General features: G+C 43.4%; 1 protein-coding gene across 3 annotated transcripts in view; it reads left to right on the plus strand.

Moving 5' to 3' along the window:
* The window catches only part of LOC124593102 (sodium-independent sulfate anion transporter-like), a 239,507-nt gene that overhangs the window by 104,017 nt on the left and 111,431 nt on the right, over window positions 1–24,059 (plus strand). The window contains exon 1 of one of the 3 annotated variants that reach the window (XM_047131898.1): window positions 20,326–20,472. The exons of the other annotated variants lie outside the window; for them this stretch is intronic. Within the exon in view, the coding sequence (XP_046987854.1) occupies window positions 20,415–20,472 (58 nt within the window). The 5' untranslated portion in view covers window positions 20,326–20,414. Of the gene's footprint in view, window positions 1–20,325; window positions 20,473–24,059 lie in introns of those variants that run through there. 3 annotated transcript variants of the gene reach the window in all.

Here is a 24,059-nt window from a genome sequence, read left to right on the forward strand (position 1 = left end):
TCAACATGTCAGGCACCACGTGAAACTGGAATCACAAAGTTCTCGGTGTGCCAGTTCCTGTACAAAGAGTAGAATTATCTAACGTTGAAGCCTCATCACGTGCAACAGCTGACACCGGAAGACTGTGATCGCGGAATGGAATGTGGGAAATCGATAGTGGGTTGGTATGAAGATTGATTGGCCTCAATTATTTAAACACGTCCTTTGTAGCGACGAGGCCGTATTTCATGTGGGAGGTTATATCAATCGACAAAATTCCCATTGTCGTTCGGAACAGGATCCTGGTGTTATAGTGGAAAGATGCAGTCCCGCCCAAATATGGCCATGTGGTGAGGAATGAGTCTACAAATGTTACTCAGATATTTATCTTGCGCGACACAATGAAAGCAGAATGCTACCTGCAGACGCTTTAAGTTTTTCCGACAATATCTGCATGGGATAACATAAAAGATATTTACTCTTAAACAGGATAGCGCAACCACCCGGAATGTCAAGCGAGCTTGGTTGGATGAGACATTTCCAGGACGTTGGCTCGGAAGACGGGGACCTGATATGTGGCCTGCAAGAAGTCCAGACTTGGCGCTGGGCAAAATGTGAGATGTACTGGATGAAACGTCGCACACTGGAAGAATTGGAAGCACGGGTTCGAGATATTATCAGCAATATCTCCCGTGACTTCATCCAGAAGACTGTGTATTCCATACAAGCTCTTTGAGGCGATTGGGTGACGTCACATACGGCTACATTGAATTTTGAAACATGTTCCCGCATTCTTATATAACAAGATATACGCCATTTTCAATACCTATTACTTTACAGATTGCAGCTAGATAACCAGTTCCCTCTCGCAACATTTTCCAGTTAACGTAAGCTGCTAGCGTAGCTGAGTCATACCTAAGATCCACAGTACAGGCACTGCCCACCTAAGAAGCACACCGGTCGCGGTGGCAATCTTGTTTGCTGTCTCGTCTCATCCTTTGTTTGGCGAGGTAGTTTCTTATGTGCTCTTTACTCGAATGCCCTTTAATTCTTCTCGTACGGTTGCTGATGGCAGGCGTGATAGGGCCTTTGCAGTCTTGTTTCTTATGGACACAAACTTGAAAGAAATAAAAAAAGGCACGCACTATTTCCTTTTCTGCCCAGGACTACATCTTTTGGTCGATTCCATTCTTCCAATTCTGGCATTCGCTCATATTTTCGACACAGCGAAAAATGTGTGTGAATTCCTAAGAGACCAAACTGCAAAGGTCATCGGTCCCTAGACTTACACACTACTTAAACTAACTTACGCTAAGAACAAGTCACACCCATGCCCAAGATAGGACTCGAACCTCCGGCGGGAGGGGCCGCGTAATCCGTGACATGGCGCCTTAGACCGCGAGGCCACTCGGCGCGGCCGCCGTTAAGCGAAATTATTCCTCCGCAAGATTGCTCTAGAAACAGTCACTTCATTGTTCCACGTCATCCCAGACAGACCAGCTTCACGTGTCGTGCCAAGAAATTTTACATCACACTTCTCCGGCATTTTTTAGGAATAAACGAATAAGATAACTATGAACTCGTCTCATATGATTACACTCTTTCCTCTGGCTTGGTGACTGGATTTAAGTGTGTTCAAATTTTTGAACAATGACTGAAGATCCTGTTTTCTGTTGTTATTCAAGATTAGATTGAAAAATAGTGAGATTATCGATTAGACAAATAATATGCTAGAACAGGAGCCCTTTGCGATTGCGATTATTGTGTACACATAATCATGTTACAAACTGCCATTTTGCTGTAGATTGATACAATCAGATTGCAGAGAATTCTCTCTTTTCTTGAAATGTACTCCGGCATACGTGCGTCACATCGTCACGCACATGGAATTCCCTCTAATTCAACTCTGTCAAAAGAGAAATATGTTAAGATCTTTCAATTTTCCTTTGTCTGTAACTCTTCATTGGCAATGACGCCAAGTACTCCTTTCTTTCAGTACTATTTATTTATACTTGACATTTTAAAGTAATTTTACACACGAATTCTTGTCCTCCACAAATTATATTTTATATGTCATTAATAAAAGTGTGTCAGCTTCTCTTTCCCGCTAGATATTCCCGCTAGCTCCACACAGTTCCCGAAAATGACAAATAGGTAGCAAGTGAACTCTGCGCTAACATTAGTTTACATCCCAGGTGTGTTTGGCAGGGTGGGTATCAGCTGAGATTGAGGAAGGAAGATATCCATTGTAATTCATAGTCAGCAATGTACACTCCTGGAAATTGAAATAAGAACACCGTGAATTCATTGTCCCAGGAAGGGGAAACTTTATTGACACATTCCTGCGGTCAGATACATCACATGATCACACTGACAGAACCACAGGCACATAGACACAGGCAACAGAGCATGCACAATGTCGGCACTAGTACAGTGTATATCCACCTTTCGCAGCAATGCAGGCTGCTATTCTCCCATGGAGACGATCGTAGAGATGCTGGATGTAGTCCTGTGGAACGGCTTGCCATGCCATTTCCACCTGGCGCCTCAGTTGGACCAGCGTTCGTGCTGGACGTGCAGACCGCGTGAGACGACGCTTCATCCAGTCCCAAACATGCTCAATGGGGGACAGATCCGGAGATCTTGCTGGCCAGGGTAGTTGACTTACACCTTCTAGAGCACGTTGGGTGGCACGGGATACATGCGGACGTGCATTGTCCTGTTGGAACAGCAAGTTCCCTTGCCGGTCTAGGAATGGTAGAACGATGGGTTCGATAACGGTTTGGATGTACCGTGCACTATTCAGTGTCCCTCGATGATCACCAGTGGTGTACGGCCAGTGTAGAAGATCGCTCCCCACACCATGATGCCGGGTGTTGGCCCTGTGTGCCTCGGTCGTATGCAGTCCTGATTGTGGCGCTCACCTGCACGGCGCCAAACACGCATACGACCATCATTGGCACCAAGGCAGAAGCGACTCTCATCGCTGAAGACGACACGTCTCCATTCGTCCCTCCATTCACGCCTGTCGCGACACCACTGGAGGCGGGCTGCACGATGTTGGGGCGTGAGCGGAAGACGGCCTAACGGTGTGCGGGACCGTAGCCCAGCTTCATGGAGACGGTTGCGAATGGTCCTCGCCCATACCCCAGGAGCAACAGTGTCCCTAATTTGCTGGGAAGTGGCGGTGCGGTCCCCTACGGCACTGCGTAGGATCCTACGGTCTTGGCGTGCATCCGTGCGTCCCTGCGGTCCGGTCCCAGGTCGACGGGCACGTGCACCTTCCGCCGACCACTGGCGACAACATCGATGTACTGTGGAGACCTCACGCCCCACGTGTTGAGCAATTCGGCGGTACGTCCACCCGGCTTCCCGCATGCCCACTATACGCCCTCGCTCAAAGTCCGTCAACTGCACATACGGTTCACGTCCACGCTGTCGCGGCATGCTACCAGTGTTAAAGACTACGATGGAGCTCCGTATGCCACGGCAAACTGGCTGACACTGACGGCGGCGGTGCACAAATGCTGCGCAGCTAGCGCCATTCGACGGCCAACACCGCGGTTCCTGGTGTGTCCGCTGTGCCGTGCGTGTGATCATTGCTTGTACAGCCCTCTCGCAGTGTCCGGAGCAAGTATGGTGGGTCTGACACACCGGTGTCAATGTGTTCTTTTTTCCATTTCCAGGAGTGTAGTAAGAGGTTTACCTCGTGGCAGTTAGTTCCGGAGAAGCCATGTCAAAATGTTGTTGTTGTTGTTGTTGTGGTCTTCAGTCCTGAGACTGGTTTGATGCAGCTCTCCATGCTACTCTATCCTGTGCAAGCTTCATCTCCCGGTATCTACTGCAACCTACATCCTTCTGAATCTGCTTAGTGTATTCATCTCTTGGTCTCCCTCTACGATTTTTACCCTCCACGCTGCCCTCCAATACTAAATTGGTGATCCCTTGATGCCTCAGAATATGCCCTACAAACCCATCCCTTCTTCTAGTCAAGTTGTGCCACAAATTTCTCTTCTCCCCAATCCTATTCAATACCTCCTCATTAGTTATGTGATCTACCCATCTAATCTTAAGCATTCTTCTGTAGCACCACATTTCGAAAGCTTCTATTCTCTTCTTGTCCAAACTATTAATCGTCCACGTTTCACTTCCATACATGGCTACACTTCATTTTATATCCTCTCTACTTCGACCATCATCAGTTATTTTGATCCCCAAATAGCAAAACTCATTCACTACTTTAAGCGTCTCATTTCCTAATCTAATTCCCGCAGCATCACCCGATTTGATTTGACTACATTCCATTACCCTCGTTTGCTTTTGTTGATGTTCATCTTATATCCTCCTTTCAAGACACTGTCCATTCCAATCAGCTGCTCTTGCAAGTCCTTTGCTGTCTCTGACAGAATTACAATGTCATCGGTGAACCTCAAAGTTTTTATTTCTCCTCCATGGATTTTAATTCCTACTCCGAATTTTTGTTTTGTTTCCTTTACTGCTTGCTCAGTATACAGATTGAATAACATCGGGGATAGGCTACAATCCTGTCTCAGTCCCTTCCCAACCACTGCTTCCCTTTCATGTCCCTTGACTCTTATAACTGCCATTTGGTTTCTGTACAAATTGTAAATAGCCTTTCGCTCCCTGTATTTTACCTCTGCCACCTTCAGAATCTGAAAGAGAGTATTCCAGTCAACATTGTCAAAAGCTTTCCCTAAGTCTACAAATGCTAGAAACGTAGATTTGCCTTTACTTAATCTATTTTCTAAGATAAGTCGTAGGGTCAGTATTGCCTCACGTGTTCCAACATTTCTACGGAATCCAAACTGATCTTCCCCGAGGCCGGCTTCTACCCGTTTTTCCATTCGTCTGTAAAGAATTCGCGTTAGTATTTTGCAGCTGTGACTTATTAAACTTATAGTTCGGTAATTTTCACATCTGTCAACACCTGCTTTCTTTGGGATTGGAATTATTATATTCTTCTTGAAGTCTGAGGGTATATCGACTGTCTCATACACTTTGCTCACCAGATGGTAGAGTTTTGTCAGGACTGGCTCTCCCAAGGCAGTCACTTGAAAGGCGCAAGTGCCCAACATGAAATTACCCTAGTCATAAGTGTTAACGATACGTACTTCTACAGCCATAGTTAGCAGGAAGACCAAATTATATATCTGTACCTTATTTCTACACTAAGTGTGGACGTCTTAAAGGCGACCATGCATTCTCACAAAGTCAAGGTCATATAGGTTCAGCATATATACTCATCCCGTGGCGTTGCCAAGTTATACGTCAAGGCCCGTCGATTAAGAGTATAACTGCATGAGCTGGGAATGTTGTTGGTAATGGGAACGCCACGAAAAATTCACAGAATTTACGTTTAACTTTCGATTTGCTGAATGGTTTTTTACGCAGATATATGTGCTGGCCGTCTATGGAAAATGATTGCGAGAAGCAAGAATATGTCTATTAGAGATTTGAAAGAGACGTTCGAGAACAGGGAACTTAGTTCTGGAAGGTTGAGGGTGGGGGAGGGGGGCAAGAAATAATTACGGCAGACAAAGATTCATATATGACGTTGAGGACACCGAATGTAATATTAGTATGTACTGAAGTTGGCCAATCTTGCCATTGCGCGCACATCTTCAAGCGGCCCGCCAGCGACGGAGTCGCCAAACGTGTTCTTCGTTGGTTTCCTATAACCGAACAAGAGAGCGATACAAAAATTGAATATGAGACGGTAGTAACAATCGAACTCAAGCCAAAGTCTCAGCAGTATGGTGCGCTATTTTCTATGCTATAAGAAAATTTGACACCAATTGTATTTAGCGGACCGCTTGATTTTGCGCGCAACAGCCTGTTTCGCAAACGTCAATGCTAATTAACTCGGAGACAGCATAGCGTAACGATTTTTTTTCTGAAGAGTTATTTCTCAGCGCAACCGAACCTGCAACGACATCATAAGCCTTTTAGATTGTTTCTGAGCACTTTATATATACACATAAAAAAAAGTTTTGCACACCTCGGTTCCGAGAGTTCGGAAGCTGCACAGAAAATTGAAATTGAGATCAACATAAGCATCATTTCCGCCCTTATTATTGCTCATGAAAACCACAAAAAAAAAAAAACGGTTCAAATAGCTCTGAGCACTATGGGACTTAACAGCTGAGGTAATCAGTCCCCTAGAACTTAGAACTATTTAAACCTAACTAACCTAAGGATATCACACATATCCATGCCCGAGGCAGGATTCGAACCTGAGACCGTAGCGGTCGCGCGGTTCCAGACTGGAGCGCATAGATCCGCTCGGCCACAACGGCCGGCTGAAAACCACACCTTGCATGTTGTACCACCATACAGCGAGACCTTCAGAGCTGGTAGTCCAGATTTCTGTACACATCAGTACCTCAAATACCTAGTAGCAGATCCTCTTGCATTGATGCACGCATGTATTCGTCGTGGCTTACAATCAACAAGTTCTACAAGGCACTGTTCCTCCGGATTGTCCCACTCCTCAACTGCGAGTCGACGTAGATCCCTGAGTGGTTGGTGGGTCACGTCGTCCATGAACAGCCCTTTTCAATCTATCCCAGGAATGTTAGACAGAGTTCATGTCTGGAGAGCACGCTGGCCACCTAGTCGAGTGATGTCGTTATCCTGAAGGAAGTCATTCACAAGATGTGCACGATGGGGGCGCGAATTGCCGTCCATGAAGACGAATGCCTCTCCAATATGCTGCCGACATGGTTGCACTATCGGTCAGAGGATAGCATTCTCAGCCGTTATGGCGCCTTCCATGACCACCAACGGCGTATGTCGGCCCCACATAATGCCACCCCAAAACAGCAGGGAACCTCCACTTGCTGCACTCGCTGGACAGTGTGTCTAAGGCGTTCAGCCTGATCGGGTTGCCTACAAACACATCTCCGACGATTGTCTGGTTGAAGGGATATGCGACACTCATCGCTGAAGAGAACGTGATGCCAATCCTGAACTGTCCATTTGTACCGCGCTGCATGGAGTCGTGGTTGCAAAGATGGACGTCGCCATGGACGTCGGGAGTGAAGTTGCGCATCATGCAGCCTATTGCGCACAGTTTGAGTCGTAACACGACGTCCTGTGGCTGCACGAAAAGCATTATTCAACATGGTGGCGTTACTGTCAGGGTTCCTCCGAGCCATAATCCGTAGGTAGCGGTCATCCACTGCAGTAGTAGCCCTTGGCCGGCCTCAGCGAGGCATGTCATCGACAGTTCCTGTCTCTCTGTATCTCATCCATGTCCGAACATCTCTTTGGTTCGCTCCGAGACGCCTGAACATTTCCCTTGTTAAGAGTCCTTCCTGGCACAAAATAACAATGCGGACGCGATCGAACCGCAGTATTGATCGTCTAGGGATTGTTGAACTACAGACAACACGAGCCGCGTACCTCCTTCCTGGTGGAATGACTGGAACTGATCGTCTGTCGGTCCCCCTCCGTCTAATAGGCGCTGCTCATGCATGGTTGTTTACATCTTTGTGCGGGTTTAGTGATACCTCTGAACAGTCAAAGGGACTGTATCTGTGATGCAATATCCACAGTCTACGTCTGTTTTCAGGAATTCAGGAACTGGGGTAACGCAAAACTTTTTTTGATGTGTGTAGTAAGGAAGCGGTAGTGTAGAACGCGATAGAGTACAACGCTGAACAATTCGAAACATTGCTAACTATCCTAAAAACTGTTGTATGTCAATTTATTCATTGAGACGTTTTTCTTTCTTTCCTTGTTTTGTTTCCCTGTGATTTCTCTTCCTGTGATCCGACCGAAACAGAGATTAGGAACTACACTAATGGGTAAAGGTTAAATACAATAAACTGAAGAGGATGTTGGAAAATTTAAAGAACAAGATAAATTTTTTGCGCTATGATGTCAGTCTTTTCATCACCTGTATCATAATTTATTTTAACACAGCCGTGATATAAAGTCAAGGAGGCATGCGACCATGCTGAAGAATATACGTAGTCTGCAAAATGTTGAACAGGTGGCTGAGGTATAAGTCATTGACTGAATGCAAAATGACATTATTAATCCAATATTACTAGTTTCGACGTTTGCAATCATCAGATAACTGTTGAAATAAAATAAATCAGATAACTATATGGGTGAGCGCCATCCACTCTTCTAACACCATCTGGCGTTCAGTTTGTTTCCTCACAAAATGGGTAATATTCTTGTATCAGCGCAGTCTGCTCTTGTTGTTACAACACGTATCTGTTACCCCCACTAGTTACTTTCAGTTTCATGGAACATGCCCTCTTATGACTGTAATGTTTTTAATTGCGTGTATATGTGAGTTATGTAACCCATTCATATGTAATTATGCGATTTCTTTTATTTCAACCGATATCCGATGATGGCAAACGCCGAAACGAGTAATATTGGATTAATAAGGTCTTTTTGCATTCAGTCATTGACTTTCTGTCGGCGATCTATCCAGCATTTTGCAGTCTACACATGTAAAATTTATTTTGATGCTTATTTTATGTTGACGTACGTTTGGTGCGTGATGTCAAGACATTATAATCTTAAGGTTAATTGAATTTCAAAATTAATGGTATACGCAGCTATATGGAGATAGTGACGATACTGGAATAAATCTGGCAGCTGAATAGTACCCAAATGGATCTCATGCGCACAATGGACTCTGTGAGAAGAAAAAATTGTAAACCTTAACCACTTTCGTTTTGTGAATAGTTTTACTTTATCCCGTGTAGATATGTACATGTAGTATTTCCTAAATGTGAGAACTGTTGAAATCTTGACGTGTGTTGATGCAGAGGAAAAAGATTTCTTCATCCATCAGTTTCTGCTTTCCGCAATTTTTACATTATTATGTCACAGATGACTGGGATCTTCATGCTTATCTGCAATATTTTTCCCATTAAGTCTAGAGACCCTTCTACATACACCTATCATACGATGAATGAATGTTTGTACCAAGGCTGGGATTCGAACCCAGATCTCGTGCTCTCTTACCGTTTGAGTTGGGGGAAATGCCAAGTGGGTTGAGGCATTTGGATCGAGGAGAGATGCGTGCTAGGGTAATCCATGCATTTGTGCAAAGCCATTGCGCCAAAGTGGCTAAGTGACAGAAGATCTGGTTTCAAATCCCTGCCTTGGTACAAATTTTCATTTGTTGCTTCAGACTGCATATATCCATCATTGATGTTTGAAACTTGAAAAGCCGCGCGGGATTAGCCGAGCGGCCTAAGGAGTTGCAGTCATGGACTGTGCGGCTGGTCCCGGTGGAGGTTCGAGTCCTCCCTCAGGCATGGGTGTGCGTGTTTGTCCTTAGGATAATTTAGGTCGAGTAGTGTGTAAGCTTAGGGACTGATGACCTTAGCAGTTAAGTTCCATAAGATTTGAACAAACTTGAAAAGATCTCTGGAACCAAATAATTTCATTTGACCTATCATATAGTCACGAGACAATCCTGGTATGTTTGTTTACAGCAGAAATGGTTGTATTTTTGAGACTTGTACTACATTCTTAATATTCTCAGGTTGCTGCCTTGAAATTTGTGAAGCGTAAATATACAGTCATCGCCTATCCTCACCACACTGGTCACTTGTTTGCATGTAGCTGTTCTTGTCTTCGTCTTCGTCAATCTTGTAGATGTCATTAGCCTGAAGATTGCTTTGGCACTACTCTCCGTGCTAGTCTGTGCTGTGTAACCCTCTTTCTCTCTGCATAGATACTGCAAAGTACAGCAATAGTTCATACAGGACTTTCATTAGGACTTTCATTAGGGCTTTCATTAGGGCTCTCATTACGACTCTTTCATTACGACTCTTTCATTACGACTCTTTCATTACGACTCTTTCATCTTACGACTCTTTCATCTTACGACTCTTTCATCTTACGACTCTTTCATCTTACGACTCTTTCATCTTACGACTCTTTCATCTTACGACTCTTTCATCTTACGACTCTTTCATCTTACGACTCTTTCATCTTACGACTCTTTCATCTTACGACTCTTTCATCTTACGACTCTTTCATCTTACGACTCTTTCATCTTACGACTCTTTCATCTTACGGCTCTTTCATCTTACGGCTCTTTCATCTTACGGCTCTTTCATCTTACGGCTCTTTCATCTTACGGCTCTTTCATCTTACGGCTCTTTCATCTTACGGCTCTTACGGCTCATACGGCTCTTACGGCTCTTACGGCTCTTACGGCTCTTACGGCTCTTACGGCTCTTACGGCTCTTACGGCTCTTACGGCTCTTACGGCTCTTACGGCTCTTACGGCTCTTACGGCTCTTACGGCTCTTACGGCTCTTACGGCTCTTACGACTCTTACGACTCTTACGACTCTTACGACTCTTACGACTCTTACGACTCTTACGACTCTTACGACTCTTACGACTCTTACGACTCTTACGACTCTTACGACTCTTACGACTCTTACGACTCTTACGACTCTTACGACTCTTACGACTCTTACGACTCTTACGACTCTTACGACTCTTACGACTCTTACGACTCTTACGACTCTTACGACTCTTACGACTCTTACGACTCTTACGACTCTTACGACTCTTACGACTCTTACGACTCTTACGACTCTTACGACTCTTACGACTCTTACGACTCTTACGACTCTTACGACTCTTACGACTCTTACGACTCTTACGACTCTTACGACTCTTACGACTCTTACGACTCTTTCATTTTACGACTCTTTCATTATTAGGCAGTTCCTGGGTAGCTGTCTTTATTACATCTTCTGATGAAAATAAAAGTCTGGTTTATAGCCTCTTAACATATCTGTTGTTGTACTATGCCAATATGATAAAAGATTTTTTCCGTTTGTAGGAACTTAATCTGCAGAAACTTCCGAGCGAATTAAAATTGTTTGCCAGACTGGGACTCGAATCCAAATCCTTTGCCTTTCGACGCGAAATATAAAGGTTGAGTTCCCACACGTCACAGTGTTCCGACACGGCACATAGTTTTAATCTGTGAGGAAACTTCAAATGCACACTTTCGCTGCAGCGTGAGAATTCCTTCAGATACCTTAACCTACTCCTAAGTTTTGCGTCTGATGCGTAAATCGTCCATCGAGATCTTAGATTAACCATACTATAAATTAAGTACCCTCATTCCTTCCTTCCTAACTGTTTTCTTTCATGAATTAAATTTGCTGATACCTAACATTTATATTTTGCCGCGAAATAATTGTCGAATGTTGCAGCATTTCTCCATTTCGTCCAGTCACAATAAAGAATAACAGCTCTGTATCACATACTTCACAGTGCCTTACAACTCTGCGCCGCTGCTTAACACATGAGTATTTTAATTAAGCTTGTTGCCGGTGAATGAATCATTAGGATCAGTTAAGCCAATCCCCCAGGTTTTTAAGAGCCCAACGGTTATATATGAAGCTCTTGCTGCTATCTCCTCCAACTATTTTTCGTTTATTTTTATTTTTTTATCGTGATTTGGATTGTATTGGATGCTTCAGGTACATCTCCCGACTGATGTTAGAATCAATTTTATGCTTTCAGTTTTACGTTTGGTGGCCCTTTTAGTTCACATTACTCCAAATTCCTAATACATTGAACAGAACATAGTCTCTCTGTCTAAGAGTAACACCGTTTTCCGTTACTTTCTTGGTAATTTCATCTCAAAGTAGTTCACAGCTATCATGGAAATGCTTAAATGAAGTCTGGTTGTTAACTGAGGAATTATCTGCACACAACCTTGTAGGTGGGGGAACCACGGCTGTGTGTATTCATCTTGGGTATTAATAACCGCTTCAGCTATATTTGGTCCCTTACTATTGGATCACTAGCTGTTACGTGGCGTTAAAATTACTTCTTCAGGTGAGCATATTCAAGGCAATTGTTTGTTTAGATATTTCCGAAATGCAAAATCTTCTATTGTGTCATCAACATCCAATTTTAGAACGAACCGATTTTCTACGTACATGACTGGCACACAGAGTATGAGGTCGAGGATCGTGAGATATATTTGATAAAATACTCCTATTTGGTAAGTCGAAGTTGGTTGAACTGGAGATCCATGCTATGATGTGTGTGCAACGATTATCCTAATTGTAACTGATGAACTTGAAACACAAACGCAGCACCGTTTCGAAGTTTTGTTATTTACAGGTATGTTGAGATAATGAGCCCGACAAATCCCTCAGCTTGTTAGTTTCTTCAAAATAAAAAAAATCAAACAGACAGAGTTATTTGTCGGACTCATAATCTCAACATACCTCTAAATCTCAAAACTTAGAAACGGTACAGCATTTGTGTTTCAAGTTCATCAGTTACAATTATGAAAATAGTTGCACACATATCATAACATGGATATCCAAGCCACTTCGACTTACCAAACAGGAGTATTTTAGGAAATATATCTCACGACCCTCGACCCATACTCCGTGTGCCAGTCATGTACGTAGAAAATGAGTTCGTTCAAAAATTGGATGCTGAGGACACAATAGAATATTTTGCATTTCGTAAATATCTAAACAAACCATTAACTTGAATATCTTCACCTGAAGATGTGACTTTTAACGCCACGAAGTCGGTAGTGATCCAGTAATATGGGACGATATACAGCTGAAGCGGTTATTAATACCCAAGGTCAGGAATGATCGCAGAAGTGTTTCTTCGTAGATTCCTAGATTGTGACTAACACGTTCTCCATAGTATTGTTCTCCAAAAGATGGCACTCCTTAAGCATTGTATGCTAGGCTCTGAGATGTCTGACACAGCAGGAAGAAGCAGTGGCTCAGACACTGTTTCAAAATCCTTAGTTAAGCTTCTGTAGCTGTCCTAAACTACTTCTACAGAATACCAGGACGGTTCCTTCATCAGCTCCATACCAAATTTCACCTCCCATTCCCGCCTACTTCAGCTGTTGCTGTTTCACAGTTGACTGCGATGAGTTGACGGAATGTTAAACACTAATTCTCCTCCCGTCCCGTGAGATTAGGAATTAGAAAGATGCTTTCAGACTAGATCTGGTACTGAAAGTAAGAGCTACAGTGCCCTTCTTTTTCAGGAAAACAGTTCTTTCTTTCGGAATTACCTGCAAGTGGCCACATACGTATCGTCTCCTAGTTACACTCAGACTGTCGCACGGTCTAAGCCGATGGGAGTTATATATCGTGAACGAGAACTACAACGACATACATTCAGAGTTTGTTCAGGAATACTTTGAGTATTTCGGCATCAGGGACCCAAGATCTCCGGCGGCTCGTTGCAGAGTAATAATGACATTACGATTAATTCGGTTTGTTATACTTGTTTCTTTGAAAATATCTTCAAAACGGCAAAAAACGTGTAATATGCCGTGACCAATACGTGCAGTGCAACGCACAACACAGTGCAATGCTGCAACCCTTAGGCGATGCAGAATTATCGTGACGTATCCGAAGATGCGGGAACAGCTCAGCAAAGCGCCATGATGCCACTCTTCCGTTGCATTCAGTGATTCCAGTACGAGACGCACGTCTGTCAACTGATCATAAGTAAGCCTATCCGTAGCACTGCTGTGTACCAGTGTTAACGCACAACTAACACCGACGGAAAATAAAACCGTAGACAGAACCGAACAGTACTGAATGCAGATTTGAGGGGAATCGGACAACGTGAGCGAAATGGAACGAAACGCACGAAGCATACCGTCGACATCTCCAATACTGTGCAATATTCTCAGTACAATACAGATTCAAAGCTAACTGGAACAAGAAACCAAACGAAATCCAATAACTCCGTTACGAGCCTCCGGAGACCGTGTGTTCCTTAAACCAAAATACTCAGACGATATCCATAAGCAAACACTGAAAATACGTCGGTGTAGTTCTGGTTCAAGCTGTACGTGTAGTATGACAATTTTTGGCGTATAAAGGGAATTTATGTTACGGTTTGCACCAAAATTTATATTCACTCCTGCCACTGGGTTAATTGCTTGGTGCTACATTTCTCTAGTGATTTTGATGGAAACACGGAAAGTACGTGCATGTAGTCATGTAACAGCGTACGGTAAGACTTGCATGCGGCATTCTCAAAAGTATCTCATGACTGTAAGTACAACTCCGTTCAAAAAACTTCACTGCGTAAATTGAGAGTGGAGGCAAGATGAAGGGAAGGGGAAGGGGGAAAGGGAAGGAATTATTGATGTCGGCTACAGCGGGACTTTATGCGGAATCAGCGGCGACGAGTGAAAATGTGCCGCACCTGGTTTCGAACCCGGCATCTCCTGCTTACAAGACACTTGCGTTAACCACTGCGCCATCCAGACAGTGTTCATAGCAATTGCGCAGACTATCCAGGCACCCTTCCTGGCCAGCCCATAATCCCGCCTAGCACCGCACATTCACAGTCGCCTTCCATGTCCTCCATGCTCGCTACTTCGAGATTCCGCACTGAAGGCGGTGGATTCATTGACCATCGAGGCGAATCAATTATATGTATCCATGGTGTCTGTTTTTTTGGACATAAAACATTCATATAAATGATCTTTGTTGACCTATATACTCTACAGGAAAGGTAGGAATGTAATTAAACCAGATTTAATTAAACTGTTTTCAGTTGCACCATTGAATAATGAACTTCTTTGCTATTGTTTCTTGCTGTAGGTATAGAAACAGTTCAGTCAATTTATATTAGTTGGCCACAGTATTATTGTACCAAGTGGTGAGGGCGCTTAGGTCGACTTACCGTGAGTTTTAACTCTCATGTTTCATGAGGGCAAACTGAACCACTTGACATATTTGAACAAATGTTTTAAATTATTCACAATGCGATGCGTTTGCCTTCGTCACTACTGTACTGGTTGTTGTAACGTCACCACGTGTTCCATTATGGTCATCGGAGGCCAAGTGCAATAATGTCGTGGTCGGGTAGTACTGAACCCCTCATAATACGTACTGCTTGGTAATGTATGTTTTTTTTCTATTTTTTTGGTGCAGGAGGGGAGGAACAATGACGAGATTCCCATAATCAGCTTACTTAAAAGCAGTCTCTGTGAAAGCTTACCGTCGACGGTCAGTATAATCCCCTGTGATACACGTATTCTGCATTTTATGAGTCCGCGATGCGACTGTTACAAAGTGATAGAATTCAAAGCAGTAAATTTCCATTAAACGCAAGGTGAAGAATGGGCAGTTAATATATTCTCACATTACCTGCGAATGGTCGCAAACCACACTGTTAAAATCGCTCACGACTATGATATGTACAGGGTGGTTCATTGATCGTGATCGGGTCAAATATCTCACGAAATAAGCATCAAACGAAAAAACTACAAAGAACGAAACATATCTAGCTTGAAGGGGGAAACCAGATGGCGCTATGGTTGGCCCGCTAGATGGCGCTGCTGTAGGTCAAACGAATATCAACTGCGTTTTTTTAAATAGGAACACCCATTTTTTATTACATATTCGTGTAGTACGTAAAGAAATATGAATGTTTTAGATGGACCACTTTTATCGCTTTGTGATAGATGGCGCTGTAATAGTCACAAACATATGGCTCACAATTTTAGACGAACGGTTGGTAACAGGTAGGTTTTAAAAATTAAAATACAGAACGTAGGTACGTTTGAACATTTTGTTTCGGTTGTTCTAATGTGATACATGTACCTTTCAGATGTTATCATTTCTGAGAACGCATGCTGTTACAGTGTAATTACCTGTAAATGCCACATTAATGCAATAAATGCTCAAAATGATCTCCGTCAACCTCAATGCATCTGGCAATACGTGTAACGACATTCCTCTCAACACCGACGTTTTTGAGATTCCCGGTTCTCGAGCAGTTTGTCTGCTACTGATGTGCGGATTAGCCGCGACAGCAGCTAAAACACCTACTTGGGCATCATAATTTGTTGCACGTCATGGTTGACGTTTCACATGTAGCTGAATACTTCCTGTTTCCTTAAATAACGTAACTATCCGGCGAACGGTCCGGACACTTGGATGATGTCGACCAGGATACCGAGCAGCATACATAGCATACGCCCGTTGGGCATTTTGATCACAATAGCCATACATCAACACGATATCGAACCTTTCCGCAATTGCTAAACGGTCCATTTTTGTAGTTTTTTCGTTTGATGCTTATTTCGTGAGATATTTGGCCCGTTCACTATCAATGGACCACCCTGTATAACAGTTGATGAAAGGACAAATCAAAAAGCACGAAAAAGGTATCAGAAGAACCACTGTCATAAACAGACTGATTCTACGGTGATGGAGCTATTAAACAGTTCGACCATTTCTCTAAAACATTTCCTATAAACACCTACTTTTCATTCCTTAGAACAATTAGAAAAACTATAATTAATTCATACTTCTTGGAGAATTTTAATTCATCTTACTGATATTATATGCCACACCGTTTGTATCTGAAGAATTGCTTACTTGGCTCTCTTAGGAAACTAGAATAGGTAACAGGGAACCAAGTCGGGGTAGAGTGAGCCAGGTAGCACACGCAAACGCTCGGTTTGCGAAACGTTGACAGCTCTTGCTGTCGTGGGGGCTGATGTTTAGCCACGATTCGAAGCGGTTGTATCCTTCTTTGATTCCGGGCGAATCAAGTCCCAAGAGTGACTGTATTACTGTAAGCAATGCCAGACACCATCTGATACTTACTCTAAACTGGGTGTTTTGAGGAAAGTTATTGATTTGTCAGATCTTTGTGAAGAATAACGCTATCTTCCCTCTACGTACATGCGGTTCTTCTCGACATAGGCTGATCCTGGTGGCGGTGGCGATGGGGTGCTGGCGAAGGGGCCGACGGGGCAGCGCGTTTGTCTTGCTATCTGGTAACATGTCTCAGATATCGTTAGTCACATGTCAACTGATGTAGAACCCAGCCGGCTCTGCATATTATATTCTGAAACGCGGATGTTCGTCAGCAGTTTTTTGCGGTGGAATCTCCCCAGCGTTTTTTCAATACTTACAGTTGCTACCTATACGCATTCTGCAATAGTTTGCTATCAACACAGATATTTGCCACTGCTGCAGGATGTCCAGAGAACAAATCAGATTTTGGATAAAGGTTTCCTCTCCCGAACTCTCGACTGCAGAGGCCCTTACTTCCTCAAAGGAGCACCAAAGATAACCGGCGGAGCTCTATGTTCGAGCTTCCCTGTAAGCACAGAAATGTAGAAAGCTGGAGATCCATCTCAGAACATGGCCGGTTCGCAAATGACACTTTGTAGATCACTTTTTCGCCCGTGAGAGGTATTTAGTCATTGGTCAGTGTGTTGTCTGAACAATCAAAGCAAGATTTTCCACAGTGCGACAATTCGAGTGCATGGATACCTACGTTACACTATGCTGCTACCTACGCTGCGAGCAACTTTTTGTAAGCGTGAGGTGAAAATACAGTCTCGAAACTATTCCTGTCTGGTAGTAACTTTTGTTCTTACAATTAATTACGGATCGAGATGGCACATTGCACGGGATTCGGATTGGGCAACGTATGGTACAAATTTCCGTCAGGACCTAAATACGTAGATTTCCCGCGGCTTCTGTAGATCGCTCAAGGCGAACATAGCGATGGGCACGGCTAAATTTCTTTCTCATCCTGTTCCAATGATAGCTATGTAAGCTGTCCCTCATGAACTTGTTGATGCAACGTTAAACTCTGATTTTCCTTACTTTCTCGTATCTAATTTATGGATATGAAATGGGGAGAATTCGTGAGAACGACATCACGTTAGTCAACAATATGTATTCTCTCTAACTTAATCTTCTACGGTAATTCACTAACCAGCACAATACTGAATATAATCAGTACAAATACGTGCAAAAAATGCTTGTGAAAATGTATGAGGCCGCGCGTGATTTGGGCGGGAGCCTACCGAGGATCGGAACTTGAGTGGTGAGCTTGCAGGGTTTTCCGCGATAAGGCCCCGGCAAACAGCGATAAAAATGTATCTCGTCTTTTGATACAACATAGCGTGTTTGTTCTGACACAGATTGCACTGAAACCTCACATGAAAATTGACGGGACGAAACAATATTTAACGATTATGGTCTCAACAGGGAACTCGGCACGGGTAAATAATTAGTTTAGCCTAGCAAATTTACAAAGCATCAGAGCAATCTCACATCGTCATTGTTACACAGATTGTGGAAGAAAAACATCCCAGTAGTGCGTGTTATTACAAATAACCAGACAGCTTACGCACTTTTTTCTGTAAGTACACTTACCGTCACATAGCTGGAGTAAATATAGAGAGTTATTCAAAATGATCTAGAGACTTTCAAGCGATAGTAAAAAAAAGTTTGGGTTGAGGTCAAGCACTATATGATTAAATCTATGGAAACGGCAACTAAAGTAGTTTTCTGTTCCGTGTTCTCAAATATTCAGTGTTGAACCGTTAGTCATTCGACACACAACCGCCGTATAGTGCAATTCGGCCTACACTCGTCCTGAAGTGAAGTGTCCGCATAGAGGATAATCACAGCCTCCCTGCCGCTGTGCCCGAGCGGTTCTAGGCGCTTCAGTCCGGAACCGCGCTGATGCTGTGGTCGCAGGTTCGAATCCTGCCTCGGGCATGGATGTGTGTGATGTCCTTAGCTTAGTTAGGTTTAAGTAATTCTAAGTTTTAGGGAACTTATGACCTCAGAAGTTAAGTCCAATAGTGCTCAGAGCCATTTGAACCATTTGACATCTGATGCCATCAATACAATGTAAACATATTAATAAAAACGCAAAGTTTAGTAAATGTTGTTTCTTGAGTTCAAACCAAGAGAGAAAAGAAACTTGTATGGAGGAAGACGACAAGAGAGAAACGGACCATTTGGACGATTGCATCCCATCTGCCGCAATTTGTTTTATTTGTATTGTTGTGCTGTCATACAATATTTGTCTTAGGGGACCTTTCAACGCATTATGAGATGCACATGTTGTATTTGACGAGTGTTAACAGTTACTGACCTTCTGAATGGAATATGGTAGTTGTTAATAGCAGCCTGTTCCATTAGCACTGTTTATATGGGAGCACACCACAGCTTTTAAATTACGTATGTTACCAACTAGCATCGCGATCGACTTACGGATTACGACCGGACGTTAACTGATATCGGCGTGGCACAACGGAAAATACAGTTCCAAAGAGCTCTCATTCGTTGTAGCTGTGAACCTCGGTTAATTGAAAATCGTAGGAAAGGATCAAATGATGAAATCGTAGGAAAGAATCGATTGGCGGTAACAAGCAATGAATGAATGAAACATGCCTTGAAAGCAAGGACACCCAACAGGTTTTATGTTTCCAGTAATATAACTAGCGAGGCAGCATCTCGCTTAAGATATTCCACTCGTATTCAGAAGGGCAGGCTTCAAACTTCTGAATAACGTTTTCCGGCTTTCTGTAAATCACTTTTTTGCGAATTCTGGGCTTAATTAAAACACGCAAAAACCACATGCTTCCAAAACATGTCGACATAGCGTTCAGTCTCTAATGACGTCGACGACAGCTGTGTTGGTTTGCTGCGCTGGAAACACAAATATTTTCCGGATTAGTTATTGTTTTGCCTCCTTAGTGTTGTTGTTGTTTGTCCTCAAATAACGATATCTCGCTAATAGACCATGTGAGGAAATCAAAGAAAAGTGGGAGATTTGAGTTTATCTCATGAGAAGCTACGACATCATAGAGAAGCAATAGTAGTTTTCCTGAGAATGATGTGAAAGAGTCGGACGTAGCATTTTCAAAGATAACATCCTCGCATGTATCCTACGTGGTTTTGGAAAAAGGTGATAAATCTAAAGGTGATAAATCTCAAGGTGATTGCCCAGATGGGGATTTAATCTCATCTCATTGCGAATGCAAACTCCGCGTCTTACCTTCGCTCGAATGGAAGAAGTGAGATCGTAAAAATCAAATAACATTTATAGATCCCAAGTTATATATAATTTAGTGTTGTGATTAGGTTCGGCCTTTTTTCATTTTATGTCCTGAACGGTGAGGCTTGTTTAAATAATATTATAACAGATATAAAAATGCAGTTTTAGTCGAAAACTGACGTGCTAGTATTTTCGCAAATACAATTACTAGAGGGCAAGCAATTCAAAAGATGGTAGTTTGCCGTTTCATTGCATACTGTTAGCGCGCAGGAATGAAAACAATTGAAGGGGCAGAAGTTACAGCGTCAGCATTAGGCCTAGAATTAACGAAGGCCGGAATGAGCGTGCAGCGTGGTTCGCTAGAATGCCCGGCAGCTGGTGGTCCCGTGCGCGCCTCGTCAGTCATTTCTTTACGCTGCCCGTCCGCCAATGGTAGGACGGAACGCGGCGGAGCCACACGCAGTAACCCGGCGTCCTCTGCTCGGCTTTCACCGGCGCGGCGTCCTGTTACTCTGACGACACGTTTCGGCGCTTCCCAGTAGTTTGCCATTCTCAAAGTCAGCAGCATCACCGGGTATGGGCAGACACGTCTTCCGTGCCGTACAGACGTTCGATTACGCCGAGGAAGCGATAGGTAAGCGCAACATATTTTTCAGCGCATCGCGAACCGGCACTGTTCTCATAATTTAATTAACACTAACCTCCTCGAAGCGCGCCGCATAACCTCAGTTTTGAACATGTTACGTAATAATATGTTAGCACGACTCTTCCTATGCAGTTGAGCGACGGACGTACACTTACGGTTTACTCTGAAGTGCATTACACAAGTTTATTTGAGACTGCATTGATGATGTTACAGTTATTAGACAATTCAAAACTAGCAGGAAAAGCAAAAAAGCTCCGTAACTATTGTTGATATAGCGAAGTAGTTTTCGTAGAAAAGCTCATAAAGATACGAACTTCTCTTTTCACGCTGAAATTTTTTTTTGCCGTGGTTGCCTGTCACAAGTTGAAGACGTTTTCTGACAGGTACAAATGCTAAATGGTATAATCCAGATATGAAACATTTTGTGTGTGATTCGCCTTGTCCGTGTTCAAACAAAGTTTAATTGGATTTCGCATCTTCTCTCCACGTTGATTTTTATTTCCTTGATCCTAGCATCTATTTCCACGCCTCTTGTCTAATCTCTAACCTGTACTGAAGATAAGCGAACTGCATTTTCACCTCGGACACAACTCCTTATTTTTGGAAAGATGAAGATAAATAAATATAACAGCGTGATGGTTATAATATTGCATTGTAGAAGCCTGTATTAAGGGTACACGATGGTAGAATACAAATCCTGTTTTCCGTCACGATGCGAACTCTCCCGCAAGAGAAACTCAGGCTCTTAACCGTTGTACCCTCAGACTGGACATCAAGACGCACTCTGATCTTCATTTGTGTTTACTGTCATCGTGGTAGATCAGTAAGTCAGTGGAAATCTGCTGTTAAACATAGATGTTAGGGTTTCGTAAATCATGTATATATATATTTTTTTTTTAACACTCACTCTACGTCGGTGAAAATTCGATGAAACCCACAAATCTAAACTAAGGATACACGAGTTTTAAGCCTACTTCTCAAGAAACGACTCTATTTTATCAATTATTCAGCAAATTTTCTCGGTTTTCAAACGGGAACGCAACCAATGTAACGTCGACTGAACGCACGTCAAACGCGAAAGCCTTACTTTCGTGTGAGACGTCGTGGTAAGAAAACGAAACGTGTGGCGTCGATTTTTGTCAGGTGCTATATTTTGAAATATCCACTTTGAGTAACATATTTGAAAACTCGTGACCCTTACGGCCGGCTTGGAATTTCGAATTCTCGCGCCGTCTCTTCATTACGTTACGTAACGCTCGCTTGTGGTCAGTGTCGGTAAGATTACTAAGTCGAAAACAAAAACCCTTGTTTTAGGACCGCCAAGGTAGCACGAAACTGCCCATGTACCAAAGTTCCGTTATGTCCTCCCTCTTAACTGCTTTATCTGTGTTACGTGAAACATTGTATTATCCCCAGTACTCTCAAAAGACGTCGATTTAACAATAAAAGGCTCATCGGCACTGCGATGGGTATGGCAGCTGTGATACACAGGTGTTACTACAGCGGAGCATCTAATGACGTTAGAATTTTGTGTCCTAGAGCTGGGCGGGCTCCGTTTCCGTGTTTACACAGCTGTTGGTGCTGCTTTGCTATCAACAACAGTCATGCGACATAACTGCTTTTTATCATTTAAACGTGGCAGGTCTAATAAAATACACTCTAATACAAAAAACGACGCACTACGAAGAAATTATCCGAACGGGATGGAAATCGGTAGATGTGATTTACATATATAGGCAAACAGATTATTACAATTTCAGAAAAATTACATGATTTATTGAAGAGAGAGAGAGAGAGTCACAAACTGAGCAAGTCAATAGCGCGTTGGTTCATCTTTAGCCCTTATGATGGCAGCTGTTCGCCTTGGCATTGAGTGACAGTTGTTGGATGTCCTCCTCAAAGATATCGTGCCCAATTCTGTCCAATTGGCGTGTTAGGTCGTCGAAATTCCAAGGTGATTGGAGGGCCTTGCTCGTAATTCTCCAATGTTCTCAACTGGGGTGAGATCCGGCGGCCTTGGTGATCAAGATAGGTTTTGGCAGTCACGAACACAAGCGGTAGAAACTCTCGCCATGTGCGGGCAGGCATCATCTTACTGAAATGTAAGCCCAAGATATCTTGCCATGAAGGGCAACAAAAGGGGGCGTGGAATATCGTCGACGTACCGCTGTGCTGTAAAGGTGCCACGGATGATAAACAAACCGTCCTGCTATGAAAATAAATGGCACCCCATACCAGCCAGCGACACCCAGGTTGGTGTCCCACTGCTGTGCGGGACGCCTCCAGACTCGTTTTCGCTGGTCATCTGGGCTCAGTTAGAAGCGGGAGTCACCACTGAAGACAATTCTACTTCAGTCCATGAGATTCCAGGCCGAAGACGTGTCTGGAGACGCCACGAACATCCAACAACCCTGTCACTCAATGCCAAGTCGACTAACTGCATGCATAAAGGTCAGAGGTGGACCAACGCGCCGCTGAGTTGCTCAAGTTGTGAAGCTCTTTACCATGAATAAATCTTCCAATTTTTCTGACGTTGTAATAATTTGTTTGTTTGTGCATCTTCATCACATTTACATATTTCCGTCCCATTAGGATAAATCTTCCGTGGCCCGTACTGTTTCCTTCTGTTTTCTTTTTCCTTTTTGTCTTTGAGTATATTTTCGATGTTATGAAAGATCGTGGGCTTCAGATATACTGTATATATCCAATAATTTTATTACAAACATTTAGTAACAACATAGCATGTACATTCTGTCACAAACAATATCAGCTTACATACTTACTGTTACTATACGCATGACACATATGTTCCTGAACTGAGTACTTTGAAATTAGGAACTAAAGATTCAAAATAACCGATCGGTAAATAAGACAATCTGAGGCACCGAGGGATAGTCAATTGGCTAATGAGGGCAATTCTGGAGGTTAAAAAAATTGTAGAGCTAAGCCAAGGCTTCGCTACAGTACAGGGGTTCAAACAGATGTAAGCTGCGCTATTATGCGGAGATGAAGAGGGATGCTGGACAGACTACTGTGGATAGCTGCAGCAAACTAGACTTTGCACTGAAGAAGAAGAAGAAGAAGGAGGAGGAGGAGAAGAAGAAGAAGAAGAAGAAGAAGAAGACGACGACGACGACGACGACGACGGCAGCAGCAGCAGTAGCAGCAGCAACAATAATGAGACAGGCAGTTAGAACGTTACCAGCGGTTCCATTTCGTCTCTACTTATAATTCAGTGCCAACAACTTCCTACCTGAAGTAAAAGCACCAGGAAGGAGTGACGTTGCAGCACGTCTCTCCCGCGGGCAAGCACCTTCTCCTTCGTACGAACAATCGCATTTGGACAGGTGGACACGTTTCTCAGACGCTGGCGTCAGGCTGGTGTCACATCCATACCTAAGCCCGGTAAGGACAATCACCTTTCTCCTAGCTACCGCCTAATTTCCCTCATCAGCTTTGTTTGCAAAGTATGGAACGTATGGTTAGGGCCGGCTGGTATGGTGGTTCGAGTTCTGCAATATACTAACCACTGCGCAATGTGGATTTAGTGCGCGCCATCCTGCAGTTGACCGTCT

The sequence above is a fragment of the Schistocerca americana genome, chromosome 2 (assembly GCF_021461395.2).
Source record: "Schistocerca americana isolate TAMUIC-IGC-003095 chromosome 2, iqSchAmer2.1, whole genome shotgun sequence".
In the NCBI taxonomy this organism is placed as follows: domain Eukaryota; kingdom Metazoa; phylum Arthropoda; class Insecta; order Orthoptera; family Acrididae; genus Schistocerca; species Schistocerca americana.